The 13,821-nt window shown below is 39.3% G+C and overlaps 1 protein-coding gene across 43 annotated transcripts in view; it reads right to left on the bottom strand.

The window, feature by feature from the left end:
* PUM1 (pumilio RNA binding family member 1) overlaps positions 1-13,821 on the bottom strand; it is a 134,654-nt gene that overhangs the window by 16,167 nt on the left and 104,666 nt on the right. For 22 of the 43 annotated variants that reach the window (XM_055390197.2, XM_055389979.2, XM_063700904.1 and 19 more), the window contains 3 exons: positions 4,098-4,365; positions 2,662-2,791; positions 540-674 (listed from right to left, as the gene is read on the bottom strand). In XM_055390197.2, the coding sequence (XP_055246172.1) occupies positions 540-674; positions 2,662-2,791; positions 4,098-4,365 (533 nt within the window). The remainder of the gene's footprint in view (positions 1-539; positions 675-2,661; positions 2,792-4,097; positions 4,366-13,821) is intronic. The other 21 variants (XM_055389985.2, XM_063700905.1, XM_055390081.2 and 18 more) reach the window with 1 other exon arrangement.

Here is a 13,821-nt window from a genome sequence, read left to right as displayed (position 1 = left end):
ACCATGGCTCTTCCCCACCAGAATGCACTCTGTGTGCAGGGATCAGGTGTTAGTCATCTCTGTGCTGATGAAGTCTGGCACAGAGTGGGCTTCAGGTCAATGTACCAGGCTATGCACCATTCTGGGCAGGCCTTTGTTCAATAGATGTTGGTGGGATGAAAGAACAGGAGAGAAGGAGTAAAAAAATATGGAAGGTGGGTTGGATGAAAGTTTGACTTGTTGGAGAAAATGATGGCTTATTAGTATTTTACCTGCTTTAATTCATGGGAAAAAAAACCACCTATAAAATTGAACCTATTAAAGGCTAAGTTCTAGCCAATGGAAGAGTATTGGATACCACAGGTTTTAATACAAGATACTTGATCTACAATAAGTTTAAATTATTTGCACAGTTCATGCTTGCCATGCACAAAAAGGCAGCCATAAGCAACAATGCAAAACCATAAAAGAAAACTGAAAATTGACAGAATTACAGGGTTCACTACATGTACCACGGAGAAACATCAAACACCAAGAGAAAAGTTAAAGGGGAAACTTACAATTACCTGCTGGTCTGAAGGAATAAACTCAAGAGCTTTCTGGATAACACGGCAGCCATACATCTGTAGTGCCAATGACAGGACGTGGCCTCGAATCCGTTCTGCCAAAGCCAGCTTCTGTTCAAGACTGCCAAACTAGACATAATGTGTGGGTAAACACCATTACTTAAGTAGAAGGAAATAAACCAGAGAAAGCAAAGCATTCATTATTCTGCATCAACCACTGGCATAACCTCTTTTAGCCCTGATACCCATGATTAACTAAACCTTTTATTTAAAGAGCCATTGTTTCTTCAAGCCAGTAGTTCTTGGTCTCTAATTATGAGTAACCCTTTTTAATGTTAAGAAGTTTCTCGGATACCCAACAATAGGTAGTTTCACTATTAATATCTGCTAAGCAAACACATAATTCCTCAAAGCTGTCATTAATTCATATTATTAAATGAATCTGGCCAGGTGCAGTGGCTCACACCTGTAAACCCAGCACTTTGGGAGGCCAAGGAGGGCGGATCACCTGAGGTCACGAGTTTGAGACCAGCCTCGCCAACATGGCAAAATCCTGCCTCTACTAAAAACACAAAAATTGGCCGGGCGTGGTGGCACGCTCTTGTTAACTCCAGCTACTCCGGAGGCTGAGGCAGGAGAATCGCTTGAACCCAGGCGGCAGAGGTTACAGTGAGCTGAGATAGCACCACTACACTCCAGCCTGCCCAATGGAGCAAGACTGTGTGTCAAAAAAAAAAAAAAAAAAAAAAGAATCCTACACTCTTACTGCCAAAGCACACATGGACACACTGTTTTGAAATAGTATTCTACATCATTAAGAGAATTGATTTTTTTTTTCTCCTATTTACACAAGGTAACAGAGTTGGGAGGGGAAAAATCAGTAGAATCAAGAAGTAAGGCTACACAATGTTAAAATTCTACTTAGAATGATTTTCCATCCTTGGCTTTTTATTTTCATTTCAATCACATAATCGTGAGATTGGAGGAGACTTTATGAATTCTCAGCCCATCCAACCTCCTCATTCTCCCAAGGGAAACTAAGATCCAGAGAAGTTCTCAAGCTTGGTCCAAATCATATGGCTATAATCCATTGTACATTTTGTCACCCCAAGGTGCATCAGCCTCCAGAACTAGAGAGCTCAGTATTTTTATATATGTGACAAAATGGCAGTGCAAAGTCATTCTAAAATCAAAAATACAAAAGTCATGTTTAGATTGGTTTCTTAGTCCAAAGCTGAAGAATTCAGGGTGAAAAAACATAAGTCTTCATGAAAAAACTTGGGAAGGTAAAACTTGAGTACGTCAGTTTTTCATCTTCATACAAATCAAACAGGATGAGATGTTAAGACATTTACAAATTTGTTTTGTGGTAGGTAATGTGCAGAATTCCAGCATTTTCTTCCCCATACCAGACTCCTCCTCATCTCGAAGTTTTGTGCCATTCTGCATCTATACCTTAGGGTTGCCAATACCAGATAATAAGGGCTACAATGGTAAGCAAAAAAAATCCCTGCCTCTCTGAAATTTTACCTTACTAGAGGAAAAAGACATTAACCTAACAATCTCATTCTTTCCAAAGACAATGATAAAACAAGTGAACATTATTCAAATTAACAGAAGTAAAATAAGAAATCAAGGCCAAACGATCAGCCAAGAAGCAGCATTTAACAATTCTTGTGACCCTAGCTGATAATGAAACATACTGGAGTTGGTGTCCAAAGACAATTCTCTAAGAACCTTAGAAAAATTTGTTTTTGGCAATATTTTATTGTGATCCTGCTAAAACTACTTTACAAGGACTATTTCCTCCTTAAGTGACACGTTTTGTGAAACTATTCTAACAATCTGAAATAATGTGCTGGGTCCTAAATGGGGACACCAGTTTTCGAAACACATTTCCAAAATAGACCGGCATTATCTGCTCGGATATTTAAACCATACAGAATAGATAGACTGCTGCTAATGAATTGGAAAAATACTAAAAACCTCTTCAAAAAGACCACACACCCTTCATTCTGAGGACTGGAATGGGACTGCTATGCTTAAAAAGGCTAATGAAAATCAAAATGCTCTGCAGATTCTCTTAAGTCAAAGGATAGAAAGAACAAAGGCTTACTTCAAAGAACTTCTGAATGACGTAATTACCAAACACATCCACCATGAGTTGGTAGGCAGCCTGGAGGATTTCATTGAAGACAAGCTGGCGCTCAGCTGGTGTGGCACGCTCCAGTTTCAGCTGAATGAATCTGAAGTACAAAGTAAAAAGGGCAATCACAGCACTGAAGGAAGACCTGGAGATACATCAGTGTACCTTGGTTTATAGACTGCATCCGTTCTGAAACATGTGAGTGAGCATGTGCGCACACACATGCACACAATAAACCAAACTTTATTTGAATGAATCACTTGAACTCCCTTGAAGAGTTTTTAAGTAGAGGAAGAAGGTCCTAACTTAATTGAGCTTTGAAAATTACATATAAATGTTGGCACATTTCATTCCAGTAGGGCATGCGTACTGAATCTTATTTATGTGCAAGGTGGGAGGGAAGATGAAAGCGGGGGGGTGGGAGGGGCAGGGGTGCAGGAAGAGAGGAGGGGTGGAGGGAGACATAACACAACATGTACCCTACTTGACTTTTTTCCTTTAGAAACCAGCCTCACATCAATGAACTCAAAGCTTACACTCCTTACTATATTCTTTAACTTGTTTTCATATAAAACAGTACTCATCAGCTACTCGGGAGGCTGAGGCAGGAGAATGGCGTGAACCCAGGAGGCAGAGCTTGCAATGAGCCAAGATTGTGCCACTGCACTCCAGCCTGGGCAACAGAGCAAGACTCTGTCTCAAAAAACAAAACAAAAGAAAACAAAAAAACAAAAACAGTATTCATTATCTTCTGAAGTAGTAACAGTCTGCGTTTTTTTAGTCCAAATGACCACTATCAGGAAAATCATGTTGCCTCTGAATCTAGCCTATAGAATTCAAATATGAGAAATTCTGGCCCAGTAGCAAGCTGGCAGAACTTAAGGAGGAGGTAGCTTCTGTAGAAACTGTTTCACTGGACACAGTATCAGAGAAAGAAACAGGAACAGAAAGGGGAAAGAAGGATGGGTGTTGTCACCATAATTATGCTCTATCCCCAGGACCAGATTTGCTTTCTGTGAAGCCCACTGCAGTAGCCCAACAGGAAGGGGTAAACCAAACCAAATTCTGTCTTCTATAATAGTTTCTTCTCTCGTCTCTACATAGACTGTCACTTCTACAGAGTGGAACAACAAAGAACTTCAGCACCCTAGATCAAACTTGTATTTGAATAGCAACTCTTTGAGAGCAAAAGATTCTTCATAATGCTTAAAGCAGCCAAAGTGTATGTATGTCTTTGTGTTCATGTTTGTTTCTTAAATCCCTATGAAATAATGTGATGCAAACTAAGAGGCACGCTTTTAAAAAATTACTATATGGCAATTTATTTAAGTAGATACCCATCTGAGCCAAGACAGTTAAGGCATTACAATTTCGGGTACCTTAAAGTGCCAAAGACAAGTACTCACCTGGACCCATGCTGGTCTTGGGAAAATTCCATTATATGTCCAGCAATCTCCCGCAGTTGTAAATTGGGGTACCGGTTGTTTCGAAAATCTTCCAAAAGCCTGCTCCTGCCAGAAGGCATGACATCAGACATTCCATATCGCAAACGAGAGGAAGAGAAAAGAGTGCTGCTCGGGCTGAAGAGGCTGGAGGCGCTGCTTGCACTGCGGTACTTGGCTTCAGCGCCTGGAGCAGCAGAGATGTATCTTCCACTGCCGTTCGTGAGTCCTCCTGTTGGTTACAGAACAGGATAACTTAAGACCACTCTTCAGCAACTTCATTCAAGAGAGAAAAAAGCATTCCCACACCCGAAAGCCTGCACCATTTCTGATTTCTTCAATGCTGTTGTTTTTGTGTCAAGACAATTCTATTAGCGTCATGACTTTCGTGGGTCAACTCAACAACCTGCAAGGAAACTTTTGCACAAAGATTGAGAAGGGAATGCTTTTACCATTGATGGTAGATGGCTAGTAAGGCTGGAGCAACAGTTAGCATGGCCCCTAGTAAATGAAATGAGGAAGAAATGTGCCTACCAGGTGAACCTAGCACCTGAGCACCAGCAATAAAAACTCAGAAAATGCAAAACACACTCAGACTGGAGTGGTTTTCCATTCTGGGATCTGCGGAGATTCCTTTCATTCTTGAATAACCCCCATTTCCATCTGAAACCCACTCTAAAAAATCAGGCATCCAGATTGGTCTGTTTTATACAGGGGATCCCATGAAAAAGCTTTCTTTAAAGGAATGATTTTGCCACTAAATAGAAGTGTGAAAATCACTAAGACATTCCAGGCCATGGATGAGACATAATGAGTACAAGACAGGAGATGCCTTAAAAATGAAAAATTTTCGAGTTTTCATTACAAATGGACAGCTCTTAACAATTTCTATTGTGACACAGCCTGAAATGACGGTAGTTTCAACAACTTTCATGCCACTGATAATGCTGTTTTGATGGGTGACAAGGGAGTAATTGTGAATCACAGATAAAACAAACATATGACCAAAAGGCATATCAAAACATATAGCAGGCCAGACGTGGTGGCTGATGTCTGTAAACCCAACACTTTGGGAAGTCGAAGCAGGAGGATGGCTTGAGCCTAAGAGTTCGAGACCAGCCTGGACAACAGAGAGAGACCCCATCTCTAAAAAGAAATTAAAATAAAAAATTAGCTGGGTGTGGTGATACACACCTGTAGTCCTAACTATTTGGGATGTTGAGATAGGAGGATCACCTGAGCCCAGTAGGTCAAGGCTGCAGTAAGCCATGATTGCACCACTCCACTCCAGTCTAGGCAACAGAGCAAGACCTTGTCTCCAAAAAAAAAAAAAAAAAAACCAAAAACAAACAGAAAAAAACAGTATAGCAGCATAATAAATTATGAGTATTTTAAAATAACAAAATAATAGGCCAGGGACAGTGGCTCACGCCTGTAATCCCGGCACATTGGGAGGCTGAGACGGGCCGATCACTAGGTCGGGAGATCAAGACCATCCTGGCTAACACGGTGAAACCCCGACTCTACTAAAAAATACAAAAAAAAAAAAAAATTAGCCGGGCGTGGTGGCAGGTGCCTGTAATCCCAGCTACTTGGGAGGCTGAGGCAGGAGAATGGTGAACCCCGGAGGCAGAGCTTGCAGTGAGCTGAGATTGTGCCACTGCACTCCAGCCTGGGCGACAGAGCAAGACTCCATCTAAAAAAAAAAAAAACCAAACCAAAACAAAACAAAACAAAAAACAGTTCTTATTTTATTTCATTTTAAATTTTGATTGCAATAGAAAAAAGATGCCAAGGCTTTCTGGGGTTGTTTCCCCCACCTCCTTTTAAACAAAAGGCCAAAGTAGGTAAGAAATATTACATAAACCACAAAAAGTTTAGATGAATAACAATTTAAAATCCACGAGAAAAGTCATCCAATGTTAACTACTTCTCAACTCTTCACAAGTCTTAATAAATGTCTGGTTTGGGGTTTAATGGTAGCCACAAAAAGATACCCAGGCTGGACTTCACAGAATTCCAGGGCCCAGCTTCAAAAGTCTGGGTCTCAATCAAAGTGATGAAACCAAAAGAAAATGACTCAATGCAGAAATTTGTAAAATATTTACTGAGTATTTGTCCTGAGCCCAATTCTATGTTAGAAGTTTTTCATATACACTTTCTCTGGAATTCTCACTGGCATTTTGGAAAAGGAGTTTGCAACTTCCATTTATGTAACAGAAAATTAAGCCCAGAGAGATGAAATGTTCATCCAAAGATACAAAACCCAAAATTGTCATGGCCAGAATTCAGAACAGGGCTCTTGACTCCAGGGTCAAGGCCCTTTCGGGGTCTGAAATTCATTTTCTGACTCAATTTCATCAAGTTTTCTTGTTCTACAGAACATTCTTGTCAAATTCCACAGTATTTCTGAATTCAAATGAAAAGTGATTTTTTTTTAAGGAAGAAAGGAGATTAATATGAAAAGAAAACAGCAGTCATAAGACTTTTTGTTTGTTTTTGTTTTTTTTTTTTTTTTTTTTTTTTTTTGAGACGGAGTCTTGCTCTGTCACCTAGGCTGGAGTGCAATGGTGCAATCTCAGCTCACTGCAATCTCCGCCTCCCGGGTTGAAGCAATTCTCCCACCTCAGCCGTCCAAGTAGCTGGGACTACAGGTGTGCACCACCACGCCCGGCTAATTTTTGTACTTTTAATAGAGATGGGGTTTCACCATGTTGGCCAGACTGCTCTCAGACTCCTGACCTGTGATCCGCCCATCTCAGCCTCCCAAAGTGCTGGGATTACAGGCATGAGCCACGGCGCCCGGCCAAGACTGTTCTTTATTCCATTTCAAAAACAATTCTGTCTTACCTGTCTGAGGCTGAAGAGAAATGGACAAAGAGGTGGTAACAGGGTAGGTTGGCAGGTATGGGGAAAGTGTGGCAATAGCAACAAACATGCCAAAGAAGAAGGTATGGGGCGAACACACAATGTTTTGAAAACAATTTAAAGGGATTTTAAGAAACTGGTCACTGACCAAAATGGAAGGTAAATTATAAAGGAGCCAGGTCCTTGGTGACAATGTTTAATGATGAGACAAACCAACCCTGAACACTGCCCTACCACTATACTTCCAGTTATAAAGGCCAATAAATGCACTTATTGTTTAAGCCACTCTTTGTTGGATGTTCTGTTATTATGGGCAAAAACATAATGACTAATCCACACACAGGACTGGACTGAACAACAGTTAATACGCCTACAAAAATGGTTAATATATTTACCGTGAAGTTTTGATTTTTGCCTCTTATCTCCTTAGATGTCAGACAAGTACATACTACAAGGACATTCACACACACACACACACACACACACACACACACACACACAGCTTTTATTACTAAGAAATATAGACATCTCTGAAGCGAAATTTTCCCAGGTACTAAATTATAAATGGCAATGGCAAACTGACAGTTCACAGACATATTTTGTTTGAGCCAAGCAGTACTTCTTTCAACATTAAGCCAAAGCTTAAATTTTTGCTCTAAATTGTAATATCTTGTTTTTGAAAAAAATGCGTGACAAATAGTAAATATCTGACCATCAGTAAGTATTTGTTGACTGAATCTCATTTAGATGGCAAATGCACAAACGTGCTTTCCGATTCACAATAGTCTGAATACCAACATGTACTTGCACCCAAACCACTACAGCTCTGGGGGTTTGGACGCAACACTCTGGAAGTGTTTAAATTTGCAACTGTTTTAAAAGAAACATTTCTCATAAGGCTTCAAAGGGACAGTGGTGGATTTCATAGGAGTGTGTCCTATGACAATTTTCCACATACGACAGTAAGGGCTTAAATGTTTTATTTAAATTAATAAGTGTTTCAGCTATTTTGCATAATTGTATATAAGGGATTTCTGCCAGTGGCCATGTAGTATGTTATGCCCATGCTACGTCAAATGTTATCATTTACTTGCTTTTTGTACTCATAGATCTAATAGACGCCTAATGGGCAAAGCCCTGCCTTCCCACTTTTAAAGAAAAATTCCCATGGTCCCCAGTATCTAGTTCTGTGTTTAATACAACCAGAAGCAACAATGTTCATGAAAATGTTTTAAAAATAAGTTCTCTCCAATTCATTCTCCAACACAACACCAAGGTAGCTCTAAATTAAATAACCCTGAAAACTGATCATCTTAGTGCATGATTAATAAGGAGTCCAAAATACGTTAATTGTCACATGGTTGGTTTTACAGCTGATAAGTCTCCTTCAGAGAACCAAGTGAGAAATCACAAAATATTCATTTCAATTCAGAATGGGGAAACACCTAAGCACATACATGACTACTGCTTACTGGCCAGTAACTTAGAAACTTCTCCTTCAGTTCAAGCAAGGACAGAGAAAGGTATTTTGTGTTTGAGCTGTGCTTTTCCTAAAAAACTAAAAGGCGTATAAAACCCTGAAGATAAAGGACAGAAAGAATACATTTTGAGAAGATAATACTTCTATCATGATAATAAAACTAAATGCTTTTTAGTTTAGAACTAAGTTTAGAACTAAATTGAAATTTAGTTATAAATGCTTTCATTCTTTTGCCCTGTACAGCTTATGAACTTTTGAGCTCATTTTTACTATTATATATTTCATTTCTGAAGTAATGAACAACCACAACACTTTTCTTCCAGGGCAAATTAAAAGCCTGGGTGTCGTCAACAAAAAATTGTACCTGCTACCTCTTGATGTTTAAGAGTTTTTAAATGACACAGCCAGGGGATTGTGCAAAAAACTGTAAGCATGGAGAAGCATTCTAAGAAATGAGGGGTGAGAAAGGGGGGAGTAGGATAAAGAGATCCATGGGTAGGCAGGGCATGAAACCATTACAGTCAGTCTTTGGGGACACTCATATCCACATCCCTTACTTTTTTTCTCTTTGAGATGGGAAGTAGAACTTACTAGACATGGATGTTTCAGTTATAGGTGAGAGTTTAAGGTTTTCTATATAACCCACATATAAACCACAAATGAGAGTTACAGATCTAGTTGTTAAGAAAATTCATATTTATTAACTATGATTAATAATACTGTTAAATTGAGACATGTAACACATAAGTCAAACAAAATAAATACCTGCAACATCTGCCTTGTTCAGGGTCACAACATATTTTATATGTACACATTCATGGGTATATATGCATGTATGGGGAAGATGGGAGAGGAAGATTGAGAGAGAGGTTTCACTTATTAAAATAGTACATTTTATGCTAACAAATTTGGCATTTTAGATGAAATGGACAAATTCCTAGAAGGTCACAAATTATCAAAACTGAATCAAGAAGAAATAAAAATCTGAACCTATAAGACCTATCAGATGTAAAGAAATGGGTTAAGTAAAAATCTTACTACAAATAAATGCCCAGGCTAAGACTGGCTTACCTGGTCAAGTTTATCAAATGTTTAAAGAAATAATGCTAGTACTCCACAAACTCTTCCAGAAAATAGAGAGGGATGGTACACTTCGAAGTTCATGCTATGAGGTCAGTATCACCCTGACACCAAGCCACAACACACACCTCACGAGAAAGAAAAACACACATCCGTCATTAATACAGATTCAAAAATCCTCAACAAAAATACAAACACACCAAATCGAACATGACCAAAGTAAGATGTATATCTGGAATGCAGAGTTGGATTAATATCTGAAAATCAATTAATGTAGCATACCACATTCACGGAATACAGGATAAAAGCCACATGATCGTCAATTAATGCAGAAAAAATGGCCGGACGAGATGGCTCACACCTGTAATCCCAACACTTTGGGAGGCCAAGGCAGGCAGATCACGAGGTCAGGAGATCGAGACCATCCTGGCTGACACTGTGAAACCCCATCTCTACAAAAAATACAAAAAATTAGCCGGGCGTGGTGGTGGGCGCCAATAGTCCCAGCTACTTGGGAAGCTGAGGCAGGAGAATGGTGTGAACCCAGGGGGCAGAGGTTGCAGTGAGCCGAGATTGCACCATTGCACTCCACCCTGGGAGACACACCAAGACTCCAGCTCAAAAAAAAAAAGGGGGGGGGGGGGGGCATAAAAAACACTTGACAAAAACTAAAACCCATTTGCAACAAAAACTCTCAATAAACTTAGGCTAGAAGGAAACTTTCTCAACCTAATAAAGGGCATCTACTAAAAACCAACTGTGATTATGCTTAATGGTAAAAGACAAACACTTTACCTCCACCCCCTGCCAAGATCAGGAACAAGGGAAGGATGTGTGCTCTTATTTCTTCCATTTAACACAGTCCAGGTTGAGCACCCTTTATCCAAAGTACTTGGGACCAGAAGTGTTTCAGATTTCAAAGTCTTTCAGATTTTGGAATACTTGCATTATATTTACCAGCTGAGCATCCTAATATGAAAATCAAAAATTCTAAATGCTCCAATGAGCATTTCCTTTGAGCTTTGTTAACTTTCAACAAAGACTTTGTTGATGCTCAAAAATGTTTTGGGTTTTGCAGCATTTCAGATTTTTGACTTGGGATTCTCAATCTGTCCTGGAGGTTCTACACAGTGCAATCAGACAAGAAAAAGAAAAGTCATCCAGATTGGGAAATGGCTTTTATTGTTAAGATGATATGATCTTATATGTAGAAAATCCTACAGAATCCACCCAAAAACCATTAGAACTACTAATAAACAACTACAGCGAGGCCACAGTATATAAGATCAATATACAAAAACCAATTGTATTTCCATAAGCAAGCAATAGTCTATCAAAAGATAAAACCAGAACACAATTCTATTTGTAATAGCATCAAAAATATATGCAATTAGGAATAAATTTAACAGAAGCAGTGCAAGACCTGCACACCAAAATTACAGAGGAAAATGGTGCTAGGACAACTAGAAATGCATGTGCAAAAAGATGAACCCTGACCTGACACCCAAAATTAACTCAAAATGGATCACAGACTTATATTTAAGAGATAAAACAATAAATTTTTTTAGAGCAAAACATGAGAAAATATTCCCCCAAGAGTTTGAGTTAGGCAAAGATTTCTTCGATACTATTCCAAAACCAAGATAAACTGGACCTCATCAAAATAAAAAACTAGTGCATTTTAAAAGACAACATTTTAAAAATGAAAAAAAAAAGGGACCAGCCTGGCCAACATGGTAAAACCCCATCTCTACTAAAAATAAAAAATTAGCTGGGCATGGTGGCACGTGCCTGTAATCCCAGCTACTTGGGAGGCTGAGGCAGGAGAATCACTTGAACCGGGAGGCAGAAGTTGGAGTGAGCCGAGATCATGCCACTGCATTCCAACCAGGGCCACAGAGTGAAACTCTTATCTCAAAAAAAAAAATAAAATAAAATAAAGAAAAAAAGGAGCCAGGAACAGTAGCTCACACCTGTAATCCTAGTGCTTTGAGAGGCCAAGGCAAGAGGATCACTGGAGGCCCAGAGTTCGAGACCACCCTGACCAACATGGCAAGACTTAGTTTCTACAAAAAAAAAAAAAAAAAAAATTTTAATTAGCCAGGTGTGGTGGTGTGTGCTTACAGTACCAGCTACTTGGGAAGCTGGGGTGGAAAGATCCTTTGAGCCCAGGAGTTTGAGGTTACAGTGAGCTATGATAGCACCACTGCATTCCAGTCTGGGCAACAGAGCAAGACCCTGTCCCAAACAATAAAAACGGGGGGGAATAGAACTCAAAAAGGTTTGTTTTTAGTCTGAACTTCAAACAATCAGTAATGAAAAACCATGCCACTCAATAAGTGATTTTTTAAAAAATAATAGGAAAAATTACTAAACAGGTCACTGATTTTGTTAAAAGATACTAACACATATCTGCCTCCTGGGACAAAGTGTAAAAAAGACAAGATGGGGAAAAGATCCACACGAGGTATAGACTGATGTGCGCATTCAAACACTAGATTTGTGGTCGGTATCATTAGCAATATTAATTAAGCCACGCTGAATTTTAAGGGGTGAAGGGTTCTTTTGAGTATTCAACACAATGAATATAAAATGCTTAGTATCGCTGCTCATCACTGCTGATGGCTGGTGGCAGCAGTGAAGTAGTACTAACAACAGAAGCTATATTAGGTGTGGGCCAGAAAGAAATGTTAAGTTTCTTATACTAAAATGTCTTTAAGGCCTTTGTATGGAGATTGTTAGAAACCAAGTAGCACACCTCTACTTTCTTGAGGAAACAGACTGAGCTGAAGCAAAGCTGTACTGAGACAAAGAGTTCCTCAGGAATGGCATGTATGAAACATACACTACACACAACAGAAGTCCAATGCAAATGTACACTAAGAAACTGCTTGAACAAGGTGAATGCTTCCAAAGAGAAGTTATGTTAAACATAAAACTAGGCAGGCAACAAGTCATTTGACAAGAAATAACTCACACTAATAGTTATTTCCTTCTTCACAGGGAAAACAGAAATTAAGAGGTAGTATTACATTAAATTGCTGATACTTTAGAAAGAGGAAAGGTATCATGCAAGAAAGTAGTATTTCTGGCTCCATTTCCACACACCAAGGAACCACAGCTTTTTATTTATCTTATTTTGTTTTGAGACAGGGTCCTACTCTGTTGCTCAGGCTGGAGAGCAGTGGCACGATCTCAGCTCACTGCAGCCTGTCTCCCAGATTCAAGCAATTCTCCCACCTCAGCCTCCCAAGCAGCTGGGACTACAGGCACACGCCACCATGCCTGGCTAATTTTTGTATTTTTTGGTAGAGGCGGGGCTTCACTATGTTGGCCAGACTGGTCTTGAACTCCTGACCTCAAGTGATCTGCCCACCTCAGCCTCCCAAAGTGCTGGGATTACAGATGTGAGCCATCATGCCTGGCCCATCTATTTTTATAAATAAAGTTTTATTAGAAGATAGCTACATATTCACTCATTTACATTTTGTCTGTGGTTGCTTTCACACTTCAACAGCAGAGTTAAATATTCACTACAGACACCATCTGGCCTATAAAACCTAAAACATTTACTATCTGGCTCTTTATGAAAAAAAACTTAGCAGGTTCAGTTTATTTAGTATGTAGTATGGGATGACATAGCTCACATGTTTTTAAACCAAGAAATTAAAAGATACATATTTCTGGATTTGGTAACAGACTGGTTCAAGATATCCTGAGTATATCATGTAACAGGATATACACTGAAACTGCATGCTTTGGAGTCGAAAAGGCTTGATTCTAAATCTGTTCAAATCTGAGATGACACAGGCTAGGCAAGATATTTAAGTCCTGAGACACAAAATAATACCTATACCTTCCAGTGTTGTATGTACAGGACCCAAAACCATTAACACCAGCAGGTAAAGCCAGGTCAGTGAACATTACTTCCTTCCTTCTAGCCACGTATCAAACTGGGAGTTTGACAGCTCTCTCCAGATTTTGCATTAACCCCCAGTCTTTAAAGCCAGGCATTGTGTCACTAGGAAACACTGTTGTGCAATGTACCCCATCCCCCTGTCTACCTATTATGGACCTACTAATCAGGAATGTCACAGTAACTTTTATAAAGTGATGTTCATATATAACCTGAGAAAATGAGTTCTACAACTAAAGTTCTTACTGTATAAAATTTCAGGATACGCACACACATGCCAATGTGTATATATAAACATAGTTTTGACTTGAAACTCGCCTCTTTCAAACTCAAAGCTATCACTC

The sequence above is a fragment of the Gorilla gorilla genome, chromosome 1 (genome assembly GCF_029281585.2).
Source record: "Gorilla gorilla gorilla isolate KB3781 chromosome 1, NHGRI_mGorGor1-v2.1_pri, whole genome shotgun sequence".
NCBI classification, from domain to species: Eukaryota; Metazoa; Chordata; class Mammalia; order Primates; family Hominidae; genus Gorilla; species Gorilla gorilla.
This window is presented reverse-complemented; position numbering and strand designations above follow the sequence as displayed.